At 35.3% G+C, this 18,876-nt stretch overlaps 1 protein-coding gene across 7 annotated transcripts in view; it reads right to left on the minus strand.

The window, feature by feature from the left end:
- Positions 1–692: 692 nt before the first annotated feature.
- The window catches only part of SRSF11 (serine and arginine rich splicing factor 11), a 50,167-nt gene continuing 31,983 nt past the window's right edge, over positions 693–18,876 (minus strand). For 4 of the 7 annotated variants that reach the window (XM_065911090.1, XM_065911082.1, XM_065911119.1 and 1 more), the window contains 6 exons: positions 16,666–16,747; positions 9,497–9,628; positions 7,521–7,610; positions 2,693–2,809; positions 2,183–2,321; positions 693–2,077 (listed from right to left, as the gene is read on the minus strand). In XM_065911090.1, coding sequence (XP_065767162.1) covers positions 1,880–2,077; positions 2,183–2,321; positions 2,693–2,809; positions 7,521–7,610; positions 9,497–9,628; positions 16,666–16,747 — 758 coding nt within the window. In that variant the 3' untranslated portion in view covers positions 693–1,879. The remainder of the gene's footprint in view (positions 2,078–2,182; positions 2,322–2,692; positions 2,810–7,520; positions 7,611–9,496; positions 9,629–16,665; positions 16,748–18,876) is intronic. The other 3 variants (XM_065911128.1, XM_065911098.1, XM_065911108.1) reach the window with 3 other exon arrangements.

Consider the following 18,876-nt stretch of genomic DNA (forward strand, 5'->3'; position numbering starts at 1 on the left):
TTTAGACTTTTTTCTACTAAATTTTTTTTTTAAAGTTTAAAGAAATGTCATTTGCGTTTAACTTTGTGTTTAAAAATGCAGTGATTATTCGGACCATTACTACAATGTCTTACTATAGACAAAATTCCTTTCCATAAAATCTTTAAAAAGTTACTACAAACTGTAAAAACAATGGTGCTTTTCTATACGGCATTTCAACTTTAAAAGATTAAAAAAAAAATCATACTGTAACTTGGATAAAAGCTACAATTCCAAGTCTCATTTTCCCCTTAATCCCGGCCACTCAAACACTACTCATTTCATAAATGAATAAATATACTATTTAGTACTGTACAGTAGATACATACCATTGAGTTTCTATACTATTCCAGAAAAGTTATGTTTATATTCACCAAAAATATAAATTTACTAGATATAGGTGGGATCATTTATCCTAAAGTTCATTGCTTCAACGCAAATCCTACACCCAAAAGATAAGAAAGAAAATTACACTTAAAAAGACTGTTTTAGAAATTAAACTAATTTTGACAATTCCGATGGCAACTGATCACTACTGATGGATCTCATCTTACTGCTATATTAAAATATGTGGTCTGCAAGGGGAAAGAACTTGATTTGTAAAATGAGTGAGGTAAATGTCATACATTCAACAATGTAAATAAATACAAGTACGTTTTTACAGAACATAAACATAAGTTTAAGGGTTTTATTATCAAAGTCATGTAAAACAATTTCAGAAACTGTACATCAACATGGCACAGACTGTAGCCTACTTTTGTTTTTACTGCACAAAAGTAAAGCTTGAAAACTCCTGTAAGAAAACAGTTGCCTAACTACTTTGCATTTAACATGGAATCACTGTGTGCATAAGATTACTATTGCAGTAACAGTAACACAAAATTTATTGGTTTTATACAACTTGAGATCAAATAAAAAGTACATTATCAAGTAGATTTGTCTTATTTAAAAGCATATGAAGGTCAATTTAAAATGCACTATCCCCCTTTTCCAACAATGAGATTAAAACAAATTAATAAAACTGTGGAAAACAAACTCAGGACAAGAGCTAACTTTCTTTTACAGATGGACTTCAGGATAGGCAAAAACAGCTTTCACTGATGTAGATATGGAATAAATTATTTTAGGAAAAAAAATTCCCAAACACCTTATGAAAAAGTATACAACTCTACTTCAAAATATGCTATTTACTTACTGCCAAAGACAGTTTCATTTGAAATCTTGTTTCTGTAATTAAAGCCTAATTATAGCCATCAAAAAAGGTTAGTGCATATATAACCTTTCAAAGTTAAACAAAAGCCACAAAAATTTAGCCACAAGGCTTAAAGGATTATCTATTTCAAATGCTCATTTCCAGATGTAACTATAAGAAGGTTAATTTGTCATGTCAACAAACGACCATAAGTAGATCCATCATGTTGAAGGATTTTAATGACATTTAGGATATTCCTGCCACAATTAACATGCAATCAGTGCATTCCCTACATGGCTCTATTACGGCAATGAATCAAATTCTAGAAATACTATAAGTGAACTTACTTAATAAAGGAGATCATACAACATAAACAATCCATGCCTGCTGTAGATGCATGCAGCTTTTCATTTTTGTTATGAAGCAGCACCAGAATAGTAAAACTGCTTGGTTACTCAATCAAATTTCACCCTGTCACGAATTGGTTACCCCTGTATCATCTTCCTTAAAGCTTTTGGATGTAAATAACTAATATCAACATCAGGAGCTTTATAACCATTTATGACTCAGAGCTGTATACATCTAGGTTTGAGATGAACAAATACAGCATTAAGAAATCACACAGGAATGACACTGATGCATGTACACAGATTCCCATAGAGGCATGGTCTAGTCACTCATATCCATGTCTTCTTCATGATGATCATCCCCATTCACTTTGGATTCTCTCAGTGAATCACCAGTTCCCTTTTCCACAGAACACTCTTTTGCTTTAGGAGAACCTGGTTCTGCCGGTTTCTTCTCCTCCTTTTTCTCCTTCTCGCTGTCATACCCCTGTTCCTCTTCATCGTAGTCCCGTGTAACCTGCTTTGCCAAGGAGAATAAAAAAGTAAACGTCTTCACAGGAAAAGCACTTCTTTAAAAGTACCAACATCAACCAAAACACCAAAATAAATTAGTTTGTAAACATACTTTTACATCTTTATCACTCTCTGATTTTCTTTCCCGTTCCTTTTCCTTATCTTTACTTTTTTTCTTCTTGCTTGTGGATCGCTCTCTTTCATCTCTGCTTCTTTCTCTGTCTTTATCTTTCTTCTTCTCCTTTTTATGTCTAGGATGACAGTAAAATGCTCACAAGATGCTTAAAACAAAATGCTCACGAATTTTTGCCACTATTTAAATAGCAATAAGTTTAAATTTGTTTTAGATGGTAAGCTTGATATTCACTGCTATAAGGAGGTTAACAAATATTCAATTTCAAATCACTGGACACAAGCTATATGCAAGTAACATAGGGAAGACAATTGTAACTTGATTACAGGTCTAAAATGCCCAATTATAAACAGTGTTTATTATAACAATCTCAAGTCATGAAGAGAATGTATCAGCACATTCTTAAGTATTTTAATTCCTGAGAAGGAAGAAAAATTCTAGAACAGTTCCTGAAAGACAGGATAGATCCAATAAAAGATTAACACTTACCTCCTAGGGGATGGTGAGCGAGACAATTTTCTTTTGGGAGACCTAGGCTTTTTAGGAGATCTTGTGCCACTTCTGCTTCTTCGTCGTCGTCTCTCTCTAGAACAATAAATGTGCAAACTAGACTTTAAAATACAGTGTTATTCAAAAAATGCAGGCACATCATAGCAGATGTGTCTACAATGGAACTCCACTAGAAACAGAAAACTCCATTTTCAAATATTGTTTTGAGCTGAAGAAGCAAATGGGTAATAAAAGTTGGCAACTTTGTGGGGCAAACTATGTGCCTTTCCTTTAATGCCCTAATTTCTAGCAATTCTTAAAGACATGATGTTATCAAAACATCAGAAATGTTAGGGCTTCCCAGGTGGCTCAGATGGTAAAGTATCTCCCTGCAACGTGGGAGACCCGGGTTCAATCCTGGGTTCGGAAGATCCCAAACAGAAATGTTAAGCTCATAACAAAGGTTCTAATTCAAGTCTGAAGTAAATTATTATTCAAAGAACCAGCTTTAGATTCAGTCAATGGACAGAACATGTAAAAGATTAATATATTGTGTTATGAAAGGCAGTTGCTAATAATATTCAAAACTACTTCTAAATCATTAGGTAAAACTTAAGAGAACTAGAGTTAGTGGTGGTGGTTGTTTAGTTGCCAAGTTAAGTCTCTCTTGCAACCCAAGGACTGTAAACCCACCAAGTTCCTCTATCCATGGGATTTTCCAGGCAAGAATACTGATGTGGGTTGCCATTTCCTTCTCCAAGGGATCTTCCCGATCCAGGGATCAAATCCACCTCTCCTGCACTGCAGGCCGATTTGTTACCACTGAGCCATCAGGAAACCGGGATCAAACTGACTTCCTGTTGTCCAGCAAACCACGCCCCTAATCCAATCCCTATTCTGAGCAATAAGCTTTTTAAGATATACCTCCTTCTCTTTAAATTAACTTAAAAAAAGTTCTGCTTCTACAATACAAACAGATGGAAAGTTTTGCTGTGTTCTTGGACTGGAAGCACCAATACTGTTAAAATGACTACACCACCCAAGGTAATCTATAGATTCAATGCAATCCATATCAAAATACCAATGGCATTTCCTGCAGAATTAGAACAAACAATTAAAAAATTTGTATGGAAACAAAACAACCTTGAATAGCCAAAACAATCTTGATAAAAAGAAACAAGAGCTGGAGGAATATTCCCTGGCTTCAAACTATATTACAAAGCTATAGTAATCAAAACAGTATGGTACAGGCACAAAAACAAGACACATAAATCAATGAAACAGAGTAAGAGTCCAGAAATAAACCCACACACTTATGGTGTCAGGAGGCTAGAATATACCATGAAGAAAAGTCTCTTCAGTAAGTGGTGCTAGAAAAACCAGCTGCGTGTAAAGGAAAGAAATCACAACAGTCTTTAATATCATATCCAAAAATAAAGTGGACTAAAGACCTAAGTATAAGACCAGATACTACAAAACTGGAGGAAAAGATAAATAGAACATTCTCTGACATAAATCATAGCGAATTTTTTTTGGGATCCATCTCCTAAAGTAAATAAAAGCAAAAAAACACAAATGGGACTTAATTAGAGATTTTGCACAGCAAAAGAACCATAAACAAAACAAAACAGACTACCTACAGAATTGGAGAAAATATTTTCAAATAATTCGACTGATAAGGCATTAATCCCCAAAATACACAAATAGCTTAGACAGCTCAGTATCAAACAAACAATAAAAAATGGGCCAAAGACCTAAACATTTCACCAAAGAAGACATCTGGATGGCCAAAAGTGAAGATGCTCAACACTGCTAATTATTAAGAGAAGTGCAAATCAAAACTACCATGAGTTATCTATCACCTCACAGTGGTCAGAACAGCCATCATCAAAAAGTGTACAAATAATAAATGCTGGAGAGGGTGTAAAGAAAACGGAACCCTCCTACACAGCTGGTAGAAAAGTAACCCCAATATTCACAGTACCATTTTTTAATAATTCTCAAGATATAGAAGCTATGTAACTGTTCATCAACAGAAGAATGGATAAAGAAAATTGCTATTATTTATATAAGAGAATATTAGTAAGCCATAAAAAAGAATGAAATTGTGCCATTTGCAGCAACATGGATGGACATGGAGGGCATTTAAGCAAACTGAAGTAAGTCAGACAGAGACAGACAAATACTGTAGGATATAACTTACACATGCAATCTGAAAAATACAACAAACTAGTGAATATAACAAAAAAGCAGACTCAGAGATAGAAAACTAGTAGTTACCACTGGGAAGAGGAAAGGCAGGGGACATTATACGTAGAGGATTAAGAGACACAAACTATTAGGTGTAAAATAAGCTACTACGATATATTTTACAACACAAGGAATATAGTCAATATTTTATAACAACAATAAACAGAGCATAATCTTTAAAAATTGGGAATTGCTATAGTATAGCAACTATACTTAAAAACCCACCTAATGACAAGCAACTATTAAGTTTAAGATAGACTCAAGGATGTCTTATATGACATGGGGAATAAAGTCAATATTCTGTAACAACTTTAAGATAGTAAACTTTAATAAAAATATATGATTTAGACACACACAAAAATAAGCCCGATACGCTTTGTCTTCCTTTCAGCAGCCTTCAAAGCTTTAAAGAACAAAAAACCACAAGTTGTCTATGACCCTGTCCTGGAAACATTACACAGAACTTTCCCTTCATCAAATATTTATTAAGCTTGTCAGGGTTGTATACGTAACACTTTTTCATACTGCTTTGTGTAACAAACATTCCATATTCCTTAGAAAAGATGGGCTTTAAAAAGTTTTATTTCTGTGACCTATAATAGACTGTATGACAGCTGCAAACATGTTAGTAGGTATTCATTAAAAATGTATAGAATATGCCATAATTTAAGAATGATTCAGGATTTCCCTGGTGGTCCACTGGTTGGGAGTCTACCTGCCAATGCAGGGAACATGGGTTCAATCCTGGCCTGGAAGAATTCCACATGCCACGGAGCAGCTGAGCCCTTGTGCCACAGCGATGGAACCTGAGCTCTAGAGCTCACATCCACGACTGAAGCCTGTGCCCCCAGAGGCTGTGCGCTCCAAGATAAGAAGCCCACACAGAGCAACGAGAGTAGCTACTGCTTGCTGCACCCAAGAGAGCCTGTGCCCAGCAACGAAGACCCAATGCAGCCAAAAATGATAAAAAAAGAATGATTCAATAATTAAGCAGAGTAAGGCACTTATGAACAAGTCCATTAAATAAAGAAACAAATAATGTATGCCTCCAGTTTTTAAGGTAATAGAATACATACTGCACATCTCATCTTTTATGCCCCTTTGCTGTCTTAGACCTATTTTGGTATTCCTTCAGCACTTTTATCTGGTTTCACTTTCTTTATATATACATAAAATTTTTAAAAAGACAATTTTCAACACCCTGAAGAGACCCCATGTCTTTAGCTATCATACTCCAACCACTAATCTAGTTTATAGATTCATCCATCCTGTACATTTCATATGAATGAAATCATACAATGTGTGGTCTGCTGTGACTAGCTTCTTTAACATGGCATGTTTTCAAGGCTCATTCATATTGTACTATCTATCATTACTTTGGTTCCTTTTTACAGATGAATAATAATCTACTGTATGAGTGTACAACTTTGTTTACCCGTGTTAAGTGGATATTTGGGTTGACTTCTTGGTTATGAATAAAGCTGCCAAGAACATTCATGTCTAAGTTTTCATGCCGACATGTCTTTGTTTCTCTTGGGCATATCGCTGGGAACAAAACTGTTGTGTTAAAGCGCTCTTAAATTTAATGTCTGTAAGGAATTGCCAACCTGTTTTTCCAATGCAGCTGCACAATTTTACATTTTTTCTATGACTGAGTTTTAAGTTTTTTAATATATTCTAGATAGAAGTTCATTATTGGAAACATTTTTCTAGCACTCTGAGGGCTGTCTTTAACAGTGTTCTTTGAAACAAAAAGTCTTCAGTTTTTATTATCCTCAAACTTGTCTATTTCTCTTTTGTTGCTTATGACTTTTGTCATATGTAGAGAACCACTGACAAATTCCAGGTCACGAAGGTTAACTTACATGTTTTTTTCTAAGAGCGTTTTAGTTTTGGTTTTTATGTTTAAGTGTTTTATCCATTTTAAGTTAATTTTTATAGACAGTTTGAGCCCTGAGGTGAATTTAAATAATCAAGATTAAGAAAACAAACACTGTAGTAAAATGTGTAAACAAGATAGGAGAAAATGGAGTTTAAGTATGGCTCCATTTTCTTTCTACCATGGTAGTCCTTTCTACCATCACATGAATGCCATGTTTAAGTATGAAAAATACACTTTCTGAAAGTTTACAATGCTAAATTTTCACCATAGCAGGTTAACTACTCTAAGAATGACACAAACTAGAACTTGCCTTGCCTCCAATTACTTTATCAACAAACTATTATGTATGGAAAATAAAACTATTTTGAGTATTAACATGTAATAAAATGAATCTAATGTGATATAATGCAGTATACTTTAGCCATTAAATGCTTGGGGGAAAAAACACACAAACAGTTCAAATTAGGATATGAAATGCATAGAACAAACAAAAACTGACCTCTGTTGAATTCCATGTTATTTTAAACGAACTCTATACCATAAAGAATTGAAAACTTATTCTTCACAGATTGCCTTTAGAAAACGTCACCATTGAAGTATGTAGTTCTGTACTGGAAAACATTTCACGTTCATAGCCTAATGAGTTTGTAAACAAAGTTTAAAAAATAACACCAAGAATTCATAATGCCACCCTACCTGCTAGCACTTCTGGAACGTCTGGCTGTGCTGTAACTTTTTGGTGGTGTTTTGGAACGTTTTTTCTCTTTGTCTTCTTTCTTTTTGTCTCTAATAAATGAAAACAATTTATTACTGTGTTAAAAGATTCAGTTAATAGAGAAAATATATATACAAATTAAAAACAAAAGTACAATGAAATGGAATCTCATTCTTAAGATATGGTATTCTGATAAAAACCTTTAAGTTATTCTTTCAAAGCACACACCTGATGTAAACATCTATCATGAATGAAGCCAGTCTTCTAATTTTTGCCCTGCTATTATATATTCTGGGCTACTCAATACTACTAGGAAAAAAAATCATAATGGACTGGTACTACAATCATACCTCAACTCTAAATCTTTTTACAGATTTCTCTAAGTTTATTTTTATTCCCCACAGCACTTTTATTCATTACACATATATAATGTCTTTTACACCCTTATACTCATAAACACACACCTATTTTCAACTATTTTATAACTTTAGAGACTGAAGTATCACTTTAGTTGTTCTAAACTAATTCCACCCTATATTCTCTATTTCATTCCCTCCCATCTTTGCTCACTCTGCTCCATCAGTTATATTCTCTATTCAATCAAGTGATCATTATCTAATTCCAATATTACTTAAATGGTCCCTTAAGTGGTCCCAGTCATGTTTTTCACAAATTCATATTATACCCCTTTATCAGAAATCTTTCAAAGTACATATCTGAAAATATTCTCTGCTCATCACTTTTCAATTAATTCCCACTGACTTCAGGATCAGTTGTAAACTCCTTAGTGTGAACAATAAAGCCAAATCACACATAAAGTGTGATCTGTCTCAACTGTCCTGACCTCATTTCCTGGTCCTTCTACACCAACATACTCCGTATTTCAAGAATTCATGCTAACCCTGTAAGTATTCTCTATCAGAAATCACACTCCTGAGTTCAGTCAAATCTATCAGAATTTAATACTCAAGTCACCTCTCAATAAATCTCTTCCAACATCCCTAACAATGGCCCTTCCTTGGTAATTACATTAATTTCTCCCCTAGATAAACTTCCTTAAGGGAAGTAATGCCTAACTGCTCTTTGTATAAGAGATGGTTCATTAAGTAAGCTTGTTTGATCGACTGAATTAAGAGATGACTAGCTCTAACATGATTAAAAGTCTTAGCAGAGGCTGAATATGCAGTAAAGCTATCACAAAACCCAAGTCCCAGGTTGAGTTATATGCTTACCAAGAATAAATTTTGAAAAAATAAATAAATAAATTTTGTTGCTTTTTGCTGTGATTCTTACTACTTTTAATCACATAATTAAATACATAAATGGGTAAAGTATAAAACATAGGGCTGTTTCTAGAAAATTAAGGTAAATATTTTAGAAAGAGATAAAAGACAGCAGTTTAAAAAAATAAGTGTTGCAAGATTATACTGTGTGACAGCTAAAAATGGAGGGAAAAATCTAAGTACTTTCAAGTAACAGAGTTCTTGATACTTTAAAGGTGGTTTAAACAAAAACAAAGTGATTTTGAATCTATTAGTCAAGACTAGGCCTACTAATTTCAAAGGGTTTGTCCCTGTATGAAAAACAAATTACTGAATGAATGTTTAAATCAAAATACAATGTTAAGGTGTGGATATTTTGATTTTCAGTGAATCCTCACTTTAATTCTTCACTGGCCCCAAATCACGGGATTAGACTCTTAAGTATGGTTCAGTGTCACAAATATAGCAATACCAATTCATACTAAAAAGCTGCTCATGACGAGATCTATAAAGAAGAATTAAGAAGGCATGACAGTCTGCCAAAAACTCTGGCATAACAAGATGTTGCTGGAAACACAGAATTCTTATCAATGGTTGAATGGAAAAGACGAAATGAAAAAAGGCAGTAGAAATAGCCAAGAATTCCTACTACAGAGAAATTTTACTCACTCATTATTAACAGTTTTCTACTGTACCTGTTTTTTGACGTGCTTCTTGACCTTCTACCCCTCTCTCTCGAATGAGACCTTCTCCGTCTTGGACTTTTGGATCGTCGTCTACTCCTTGACTTAGAATGTGATCGCCTTCTTGATCTGCTTCTTGACCGCCTTATAAAGTAAAAGGAAGCAGATATATGTATATAAACCTAAAAAGACTAGCTCTACTTTTGATTATTTCATATTAAGTGTAGGACCAAAGATTCAGACGTGTTGGCTAGCCATCAGTAAGTGAGGGTAATTTTCTGCCATTATTTATTTATTCCACACAACATCTGATATCCCAGAAGTTAGAAAATACCTTTTAACACGTGGAATTTCTCACCTTTTAATCTTTTGTTCAACCTGTCAAACCAATCATACTTTGCCCACTGAAACTACAACTCCAAACTTAAAAATATTGCTAGAAAATGAAGGAAAATAAAAAATATGACTCATTTGCAACACTTCATAATTACACAGCATTTTAGAATATACTTAATTTTATTCCTCACGATTACAAGTTAAATCCATTTACTACTTATCAAATACTTACTTATGCCCATTACATGCTTTATCAATATTCACTTGTTTACTTTCATAATAAACCTAGTAACAGTATATGCTATTATTATTCCCATTTTGGGCTTGCCAGGAGGCACTAGTGGTAAAGAACTCACCTGCCAAAGCAGGAGACTTAAGAGCTGGGAAGATCCCTGGAGAATGGGCATAGTAACCCATTTCAGTATTTCAAAAGGAAACCACAAACTGTATTGGTTTCTATGATTTCTAACTGCTGCTCTCTGATATACATTCCTCTTCTTTAATTTGCAGTTTAACAGATACAAGTAATGCAGGCCAGATACAGATATACACAACTCAGTATAAACTGTGCTTTTCACTCTCATGTATCCTCAATATTGTATGACCATCTCTTTCCTGCCATGTAATACATGTTTCTCTGTGCCTACTGCATTATCACCTCCACTTCCCATGTTTTCTCTAAAAGGTTAAATGCAATTAACCTTTTGATTTGTCATTGATCCTTTCCCCCCATTTTACTCCTTCCTATTTTAAGAAAAATTGAAAGCAAATGGCAGTTCTTTGCTTAGGCTTGGTCATTTAGCTTTTGGTGAACCATTCAACCTCTTTCCATGGAAAACTTCAAATACAATTTAAACTTTTTGCTTTCATTATTTTCAGAGTGCCAAAGGATAGACATTTTAGTAATGCAAAAGATTTGTGTTCAAATCTCCCTTTTAAAGTCAGTTAATAAAAGTATTCATTATTTAACCTGAGCCTATTACTTCAGCAAAAAAAAAAAAAACAGCACCTACATCATAGAATAGTTTTAATTTAAGGAAAATTATAAAACCCAGCTCAGCACCTTAGTGTAGACATGTAAATTAAATATTGACTCCCTCTGCTCCTATTGCTACGCTACCATAGTGCTGCCATCATTCTCTAGAACAGCTGTTTCAAAACCCATTAAGAGTAACGTCTCATCAAATTCAGTAACTGTATTTTGTACAGCACGTATTTTTGGCCATATCTGAAACTAAACAATCCCTCTCATAACATGTCTATATCCCAGGAAATTTTCATGTAATGCTTACCTACCTTTCTTTAAGCTCCATAAGGATAGGGGTATATATGTCTCCCTTATTCACTAACTGTGCCCTTGAGCAACAACTACTATATTGTGTAATGAAAGGTACTACTAATGTATTTTGAGGGAAATACTGACCCTCTAGAATTATCAGAACCATCACTTTCTTATGAAGAATTAAAAAAAAAATTATGGAAAACCAAAATCGATGCTGTTTGAATTAGCTACTGTTCATCTTTTGAGAAATTTGGCTTTAAAAAAAAATTAAACTTAACAATCATTTTAGCAAAACTATGTAACACATTTACCTTACCTCTAATGTATAAAAAAATGGTTGTAAAAAATTATAAATGCATTCTCACGTGTTTCCTTCTAAATGAAGTGATTAATAATATAAAGATTTAAAAAATCCAATAAGCAGAAGTATTACATCTATCAGTTTACTACAAGGTCCTGAAACAGGTATTTTTCAACAGCACTGCACTGCAGTCACGTCAACATTCAGTTCATATAAGCTTTTAACATTAGAGAAATATAGAGATTACCATTTATATAACAAAGTTAATGGAGGTGATGGAATTCCAGCTGAGTTATTTCAAATCATAAAAGATAGTGCTGTTAAAGTGCTGCACTCAATATGCCATCAAATTTGGAAAACTCAGCAGTGGTCGGTCACAGGACTGGAAAAAGTCAGTTTTCATTCCAATCCCAAAGAAAGGCAATGCCCAAAAATGTTCATACTAATGTACAACTGTGCTCATTTCACAAGTTAGCAGGGTAATGCTCACAATCCTTCAAGCCAGGCTTTAACAGTACATGAACCAAGAAATTCCACATGTACAAGTGAGATTTAGAAAAGGCAGAGGAACAAGAGATCAAATGGTCAACATCTGTAGGATCACAGAAAAAGCAAGGGAATTTCAGAAAAATTACTAATTCTGCCTCATTGACTACGCTGAAGACTCTTGACTATACAGATCACAACAAACTGTGGAAAATTCTTAAAGAGACAGGAATACCAGGATCTCCTTACCTGCTTCCCAAGAAAATTGTATCTAGGTCAAGAAGGAACAGTTAGAAATGGACACGGAACAGACTGGGGGAAAACTGGGTAAGTAGTACGTCAAGGCTGTATACTGTCACTCTGCTTATTTAACTTATGTGCAGAGTACTTCATGCTGGGCTAGATGACTCACAAGCTGGAATCAAGATTGCCAAGAAAAGTATCAACAACCTCAGATTCACAGATGATACCACCCTAATGGCAGAAAGTGAAGAGAAACTAAAAAGCCTCTTGATGAAGGTGCAAGAGGAGTGAAAAAGTGGGCTTAAAACTCAACATTCAAAAAAACGAAGATCATGGCATCTGGTGTCATCAACTCTTGACAAAGAGATGGGGAAAATATGGAAACATATTCTATTTTCTTGAGCTCCAAAATCACTGTGGACAGTGACTGGAGCCATGAAATTCAAAGACTCTTGTTCCTTGGAAGAAAAGCAATGACAAACCACTGACTTCCCTAGTAGCTCATATGGTAAAAGCATCTGCCTACAATTTGGGAGACCCAGGTTCGATCCCTGGGTTGGGAAGATCCCCCTGGAGAAGGAAATGGCAACCCACTCTAGTACCCTTGCCTGGAAAAGCCCAAAGACGGAAGGAGGAGCCTGGTAGGCTACAGTCCATTGGGTCACAAAGAGTAGGACATGACTGAGAGACTACACTTTAACTTTTTCAGACAGTATATTCAAAAGCAGAGACATCATTTCACCAACAAAGGTCTGCATAGGCAAAGATATGGTTTTTACTGTAGACATGTATGCATGTGAGAGGTGGACCATAAAGGTTAAATGCCGAAGAATTAATGCTTTTGAGCTGTGGTGCAGGACAAGACTCTTAAAGAGTTCCGTGGACTGCAAGGAGATCAAACTAGTCAGTCCCAAAGGAAATCAACCCGGAATATTCACTGGAAGGACTGATGCTGGAGCCTCAATACTTTTGCCAGCTGATGAGAAGAGCTGACTCATTGGAAAAGACCCTGAGGCTGGGAAAGATTGAGGGCAGGACAAGAAGGGACCAACAGAGGATGAGACGGTTGGATGGCATCACCGACTCAATGAACAAGAGGCTGAGCAAACTCTGGGAGAGCGTGAAGGACAGGGAAAGCTTGCTTGGGGCAATCCATAGGGTCACAGAGTTGCATACAACTGAGCAATTGAACAACAATTATTATTATCTATTATTACTATTTATATATAAATAAAAAGCATATTAAAAGTAATGGCTATTTTATATGTCAAGATGCTTAAAATACTACAGTTTATAACAACTATCTTTCTGCTATGATGTGTTACCACAAGTGTCCCAAAGAACTTTTCTCTTATGATCATAATTAAAATTAATATTTGAAAGGCTCAGCATGTAACTCGTATATACAAAAGATATAAGTCCTCATTTTTAAGTCTTTTTAAGTATTAAACAAAGCCATGAAAGCACTTGTCCTGGAAAGTTAGCATTCTAAGTAAAGGCACAGTTCAGAGATAGAGCTTGCTCCCAGACCACTGCAATAAAGATATCACAGTAATAGTATGTCACAATGAATTTTTGGTTTCCCAGTACACTTAAAGTTATGTTTACACTATAGTCTGTGAAGTATGCAATAACATTATGGCTAAAAAACATTGTACATACATTAAAAAAATATTGTTGCTCAGCTGCTAAACATCACCTGAGCCTTCAGTAAGCCATAATCTTTTTGCAACAGTAACATCAATGATCACTAATCACAGAGTACCATAACAAATATAATAACTAAGTTAGCAGTTTTGGAGTGGCAAATGTTAAACGTGGAAAGATTAAACTAAGACGGATAGTAAGGTTTTGTGTGTCATCTTATTAAGGCAATAGGGAACCTCTAAAGGTTCAATGGAGCCCTCAGATGTTCTAGATTTAAGTTTTTGAAAGGCAAAATCTTTAAGCACGAAATGGACTGGGGTGAAGGTGGATGACAGACACAGCAGACAGGACCACCCTGTGACACTCTGCTACAGACTGCAACTCTGTGCCCTCCCAGAATTCTTACAGGAAACCAAATATCCAATGTGATCATGTCATGAGGTAGGAGCCTTTGGGGTGATTAGGTTATGACGGCCCAGCTTTCATGAATAGGATGAATGTGTTTATCAAAGACGTCTCAGAGGGGGCTTCTCCAGTGGCTCAGTGGCAAAGAATCCACCTGCCAATGCAGGACCAGGGGTTCCATCCCTGGTCCATGAACACTGCACATGCCACGGAGGAACTGAGCCCGTGGGCCACAACTACTGACCTGTGCTCTAGAGCCTGGAGCGAGTACTACTGAGGCCACGTGCCCTGACGACTGAAGCCCGAGCGTGCTACAGCCTGTGCTCCGTAACAAGAAAAGCCACTGCAATGAGAAGCCCAAACACCATAACCACAGAGTAGCCCCACTTACCACAACTAGCTAAAAGCTTGCCCAGCAACCAAGACCCAGCACACTCAAAAATAAATAAATAAAATTATTTAAAAAAAAAAAAAAAATAAATCTGAGATACCCCACCCCTGGTCCATCCTTCTATGTGAGGTCACAGTGAAGATACAGGAAACCATCAATATAAATGAGGAAGTAGGTCCTCACCAGACAGCAAATTTTCTGACACCTTGATCTTGAATTTGCCAGTTTCCAGAACTGTCAGAAGTAAATTTCTGTTGTTTATAAGCCACCCAGTCTATGGTATCCTGTTATAGCAGTCAAATGGACTAAGGCACAGTCTAAGAAATAACTTAACAATGTTATGGGAGCTATAAGGTCAATTACCCACCCCAGAATCATAACAAGGTAATACCTGCCTTTGCCACTTTGACACTTGTATCAATGGTGCAAAAGCATCTCCTTACTACAAATCAAGATAGTGGCAACTGAACCTGTTATTTACTGTATTCTTCACTGGCATTTGCAGTGAAGATTCTGTAGTGAAAATCCTGCCATTTTCACCAAGGACGTCTTGGATAGAGCCAGTAAAAACTATTTACTTTATTAAATCTAATCCCTTGAGTACTGTTAAAGTTGTATCATTATTGACTAGAAATGTTAAATCTGGTCCCTTCAGCAACAATCTGTGCAATGAAATGAGCAGTATGCATAAATCATTTCTGATACTTTTAAGTTCAGTGACTGTCAAGGAAGACACTTGTGTGATTGAGTGTGAGCTTACCTAATTGCTTTTGCCATGAAACATCTTTACTTGAAAGAACTGAAAAACCATGGTTGTTCAGACTTGGGTATCTGGTAGACACTTTCATGAAAAATGAATTGTTTATCATTTCAAGGAAAAAAATTTGTTGCCAATAATAAAATCTGAGCTTTCAGGAGACAATTAAACTTTGGAAAACTTAAACCCACCTTTGTGAACCTGACAGCTTTCAACATTTTAAAAGGGTTTACTGGTAAGATGTATGGTGATAGTACCAGGTCATCTTTTGTGTAAAAAAGTGCCAACATTTGAAAATTTGCATAATGCAATCAATCATTTTCCAAATGCATCACTGTACAAAAGGATGCCTGGTGAAACGATTCACTCAAAGTATAATAAAGATCAACAGATTTTACATATTTTGGTATTATATCAAAGAATACTACTTCCAATTACCTGAAAAAACCTATAAAATTACTTTTCCTTCTTCTCACTAAATATTTGTGTAAAGTCAAGATTTTGTATATATATTAACCAAAATATACAATAAGAAGCTGAATGCAGAATCCTATACCTCTTCTATTAAGCTAAATATTAAAGAAATTTGCAAAGATGTAAGATATAAACAAAGCCATTCTTTTCATTTTTTTGGGAAAAGCTTTGTTTCAAAGCTAAGTTAATATGAATGGGTTTCAATATTCATTATTATTTCAAATGATGGTTTCAAACCACATAAACAAAAAAGCTCATTGGAGTTCTTATATTTTTTATGAATATAGAGGTCCTAATATCAGCAAGTTTGAGAGTCAATGGTCTAGAAAGATCCTTACAAATCTACACAACTATGTCATGTGAGAATACATTGGTCCTTTACCCTGCAGAGACTTACTCTAGGTAGGATAAAGAATAATAGTTAGCATCATGTAGTTTATCCAGTAATACAAAGAGCAATCTCAAAACACGTCATCTGCAAATATTCAAGCTTTAGATGGGTAAGCTAAGGTTGCATAACAACTCTCCATGTTGCAAGTCAGGAGTCTAGTGAAATATCAGAACTAGAATTCAAGTCGAAAGTTTCAAGTTCAGTGTCCTTTCCAGAATACTAATTCATTTTAGTGCTCAAATTCCAGTAGCTTCTTCCTATCCTTGGATTTTTGGGGGGATTTTAAACTATCTACCATCTTTTCTCTATTTATATACCTGTGAACAGTAATTCACATACTCTGCAAATAGCAGTAGTTATCAAAACCACTGCAACCATGAGCTAATTAGGTTAACAGCAGATGTGACATAGGTAAATAATCTTTGTCTAAGGAAGAACTTACTACCAAATAGCAATCAATCTAATTACCTGTGCCTGGAAGATGAGGGAGTCCTCCTCCTCCTAGAACGTGATCTTGACCTTGAGTGCCTTCGTTTTTCTTCTTTCTTATCTGGATTTAAATGAAAAGGAATCTGGATTTAGAAATCATTAAGCAAAAAGACTATTCCCATTTGCAAAAAGATTATTTCAATTTAGGAGTTACTCTAAGAGTTTATTACCTTAATTTTCAGGTTTGATATGTGATCTTTAAATTCAGGTAGCTAAAGGTTTCTGAAGCTATCAAGTGTCATCCATAAAACAATCTATGAAAATAACTACCTTTCTCATTCTTTACTCTTTACAGGTTTCTAAATCATGAATCCTTTTTGCATTCCTTAGGTTCTCCTTCCCCAAACATAGCTACAATTTACCCAGATTAAAACTCTACTCTGTACATATTCATGTATTAATAACACCTCCCCAAGCTGTACTTAAGTGTAAAATGTTTATATTTATAATAAAAAACATAAGATAAACATTTAAAATTCTTGGACCAGCAAAATGTTCCTTTTTAGTCATCACTTAGCTCTATGCTCCTTTCCTAGATATGTCTCATTCAATCACTCATTTCTTACTTCTGGGATAGAAACTAACTAAACCAGCTCTCTTTTTAATCTTTCTTTTCTACTTTTGCACTCCTTTTCAACACTGTGTAAGTTTACGAGCAGAGCAAGAATGATCTGCTACCATTAAGTAGTTTAAAATAACACATAAATTCCTTTAACAAAGGACCAAATGAGGAGAAATATAGCCATTGCATTCTTCACATATGGACTATCATCCAAAGTGAGAATGCTGCGCTCACCCTGGTGACTGAGAGTCAAGAATTCATTTGCAATGCAGCAGCTACACTGGGTCAGGAAGATCCCCTGGGGCAGGGCATGGCAACCCACTACAGTGTTCTTGCCTGAAGAATCCCATGGACAGAGTAGCCTGGTGAGCCAGTCCAAAGGGTTACAAGAGTCAGACATAACAGGCAACTTAGCCGGCTTGCGCCAAGTGAGAATGAGTGAGTTCCTCTTTTACATTTCTATCACTTCATTAATAGAATTCAACTTATTATGAATATCAAATTAACAAAAATTTGTGCAGCAAAAAAAATTTCATAAAGAAGTAAGTTGTTTCTAATCATTTCAGTTATGAGTTTCCAATGTAAACAGAAATGGTGTTCTGGTTTTGGAGTTATATATATCTATTTCCATCTCTGTCTATATATAGATAGATAACTGGATCTATATAAACTGCTTATCTATATAAACTATATCTGTATAGTTATCTATATAAACTGCCTGCCATCTGACCCTGGGTTAATTATTTAATAACTTGGTTAAATGAGACAATACACAGAAAGCATTTGGTATTAAAAAAAAAAAAGAAAGCATTTGGTATTATCCATTATACTTTACAATTATTTGTCTAATACCATACACAAAAACCATCCCATTAAGAACAGGAAAGAAGAAAATGAATAAAGCATTGTTTATAACAAAATAAAAAAGTCAGGACCAAAGATCCAAATACATATGTACAGAAAATGGGACAACCATTCATCTCATCACAAAAAGACAATCTGCAAAGAATAATATATTTCCTTTTCTTTAAACAAATGGTGTGTATAGAAGAACATTAGGCTTTCTTGGTCAAATAAAAGACTATATATCAGGCTACCCCAACTTCAGTTCAGTTCAGTCGCTCAGTCGTGTCTGACTCTGCGACCCCATGAACCACAGCACACCAGGCCTCCCTGTCCATCACCAACTCCTGGAGTTTACCCAAACTCATGTCCATTGAGTCGGTGATGCCATCTAACCATCTCATCCTCTGTCATCCCCTTCACCTCCTGCCCCCAATCCTTCCCAGCATTAGGGTCTTTTCCAATGAGTTAGCTCTTTGCATGAGGTGGCCAAAGTACTGGAGTTTCAGCTTCAGCATCAGTCCTTCCAATGAACACCCAGGACTGATCTCCTTTAGGATGGACTGGTTGGATTTCCTTACAGTTCAAGGGACTCTCAAGAGTCTTCTCCAATACCACAGTTCAAAAGCATCAGTTCTTCAGCATTCAGCTTTCTTTACAGTCCAACTCTCACATCCATACATGACTACTGGAAAAACCATAGCCTTGACTAGATGGACCTTTGTTGACAAAGTAATGTCTCTGCTTTTAAATATGCTATCTAGGTTGTTCATAACTTTCCTTCC

Source organism: Muntiacus reevesi, chromosome 1 (assembly GCF_963930625.1).
Source record: "Muntiacus reevesi chromosome 1, mMunRee1.1, whole genome shotgun sequence".
In the NCBI taxonomy this organism is placed as follows: Eukaryota; Metazoa; Chordata; class Mammalia; order Artiodactyla; family Cervidae; genus Muntiacus; species Muntiacus reevesi.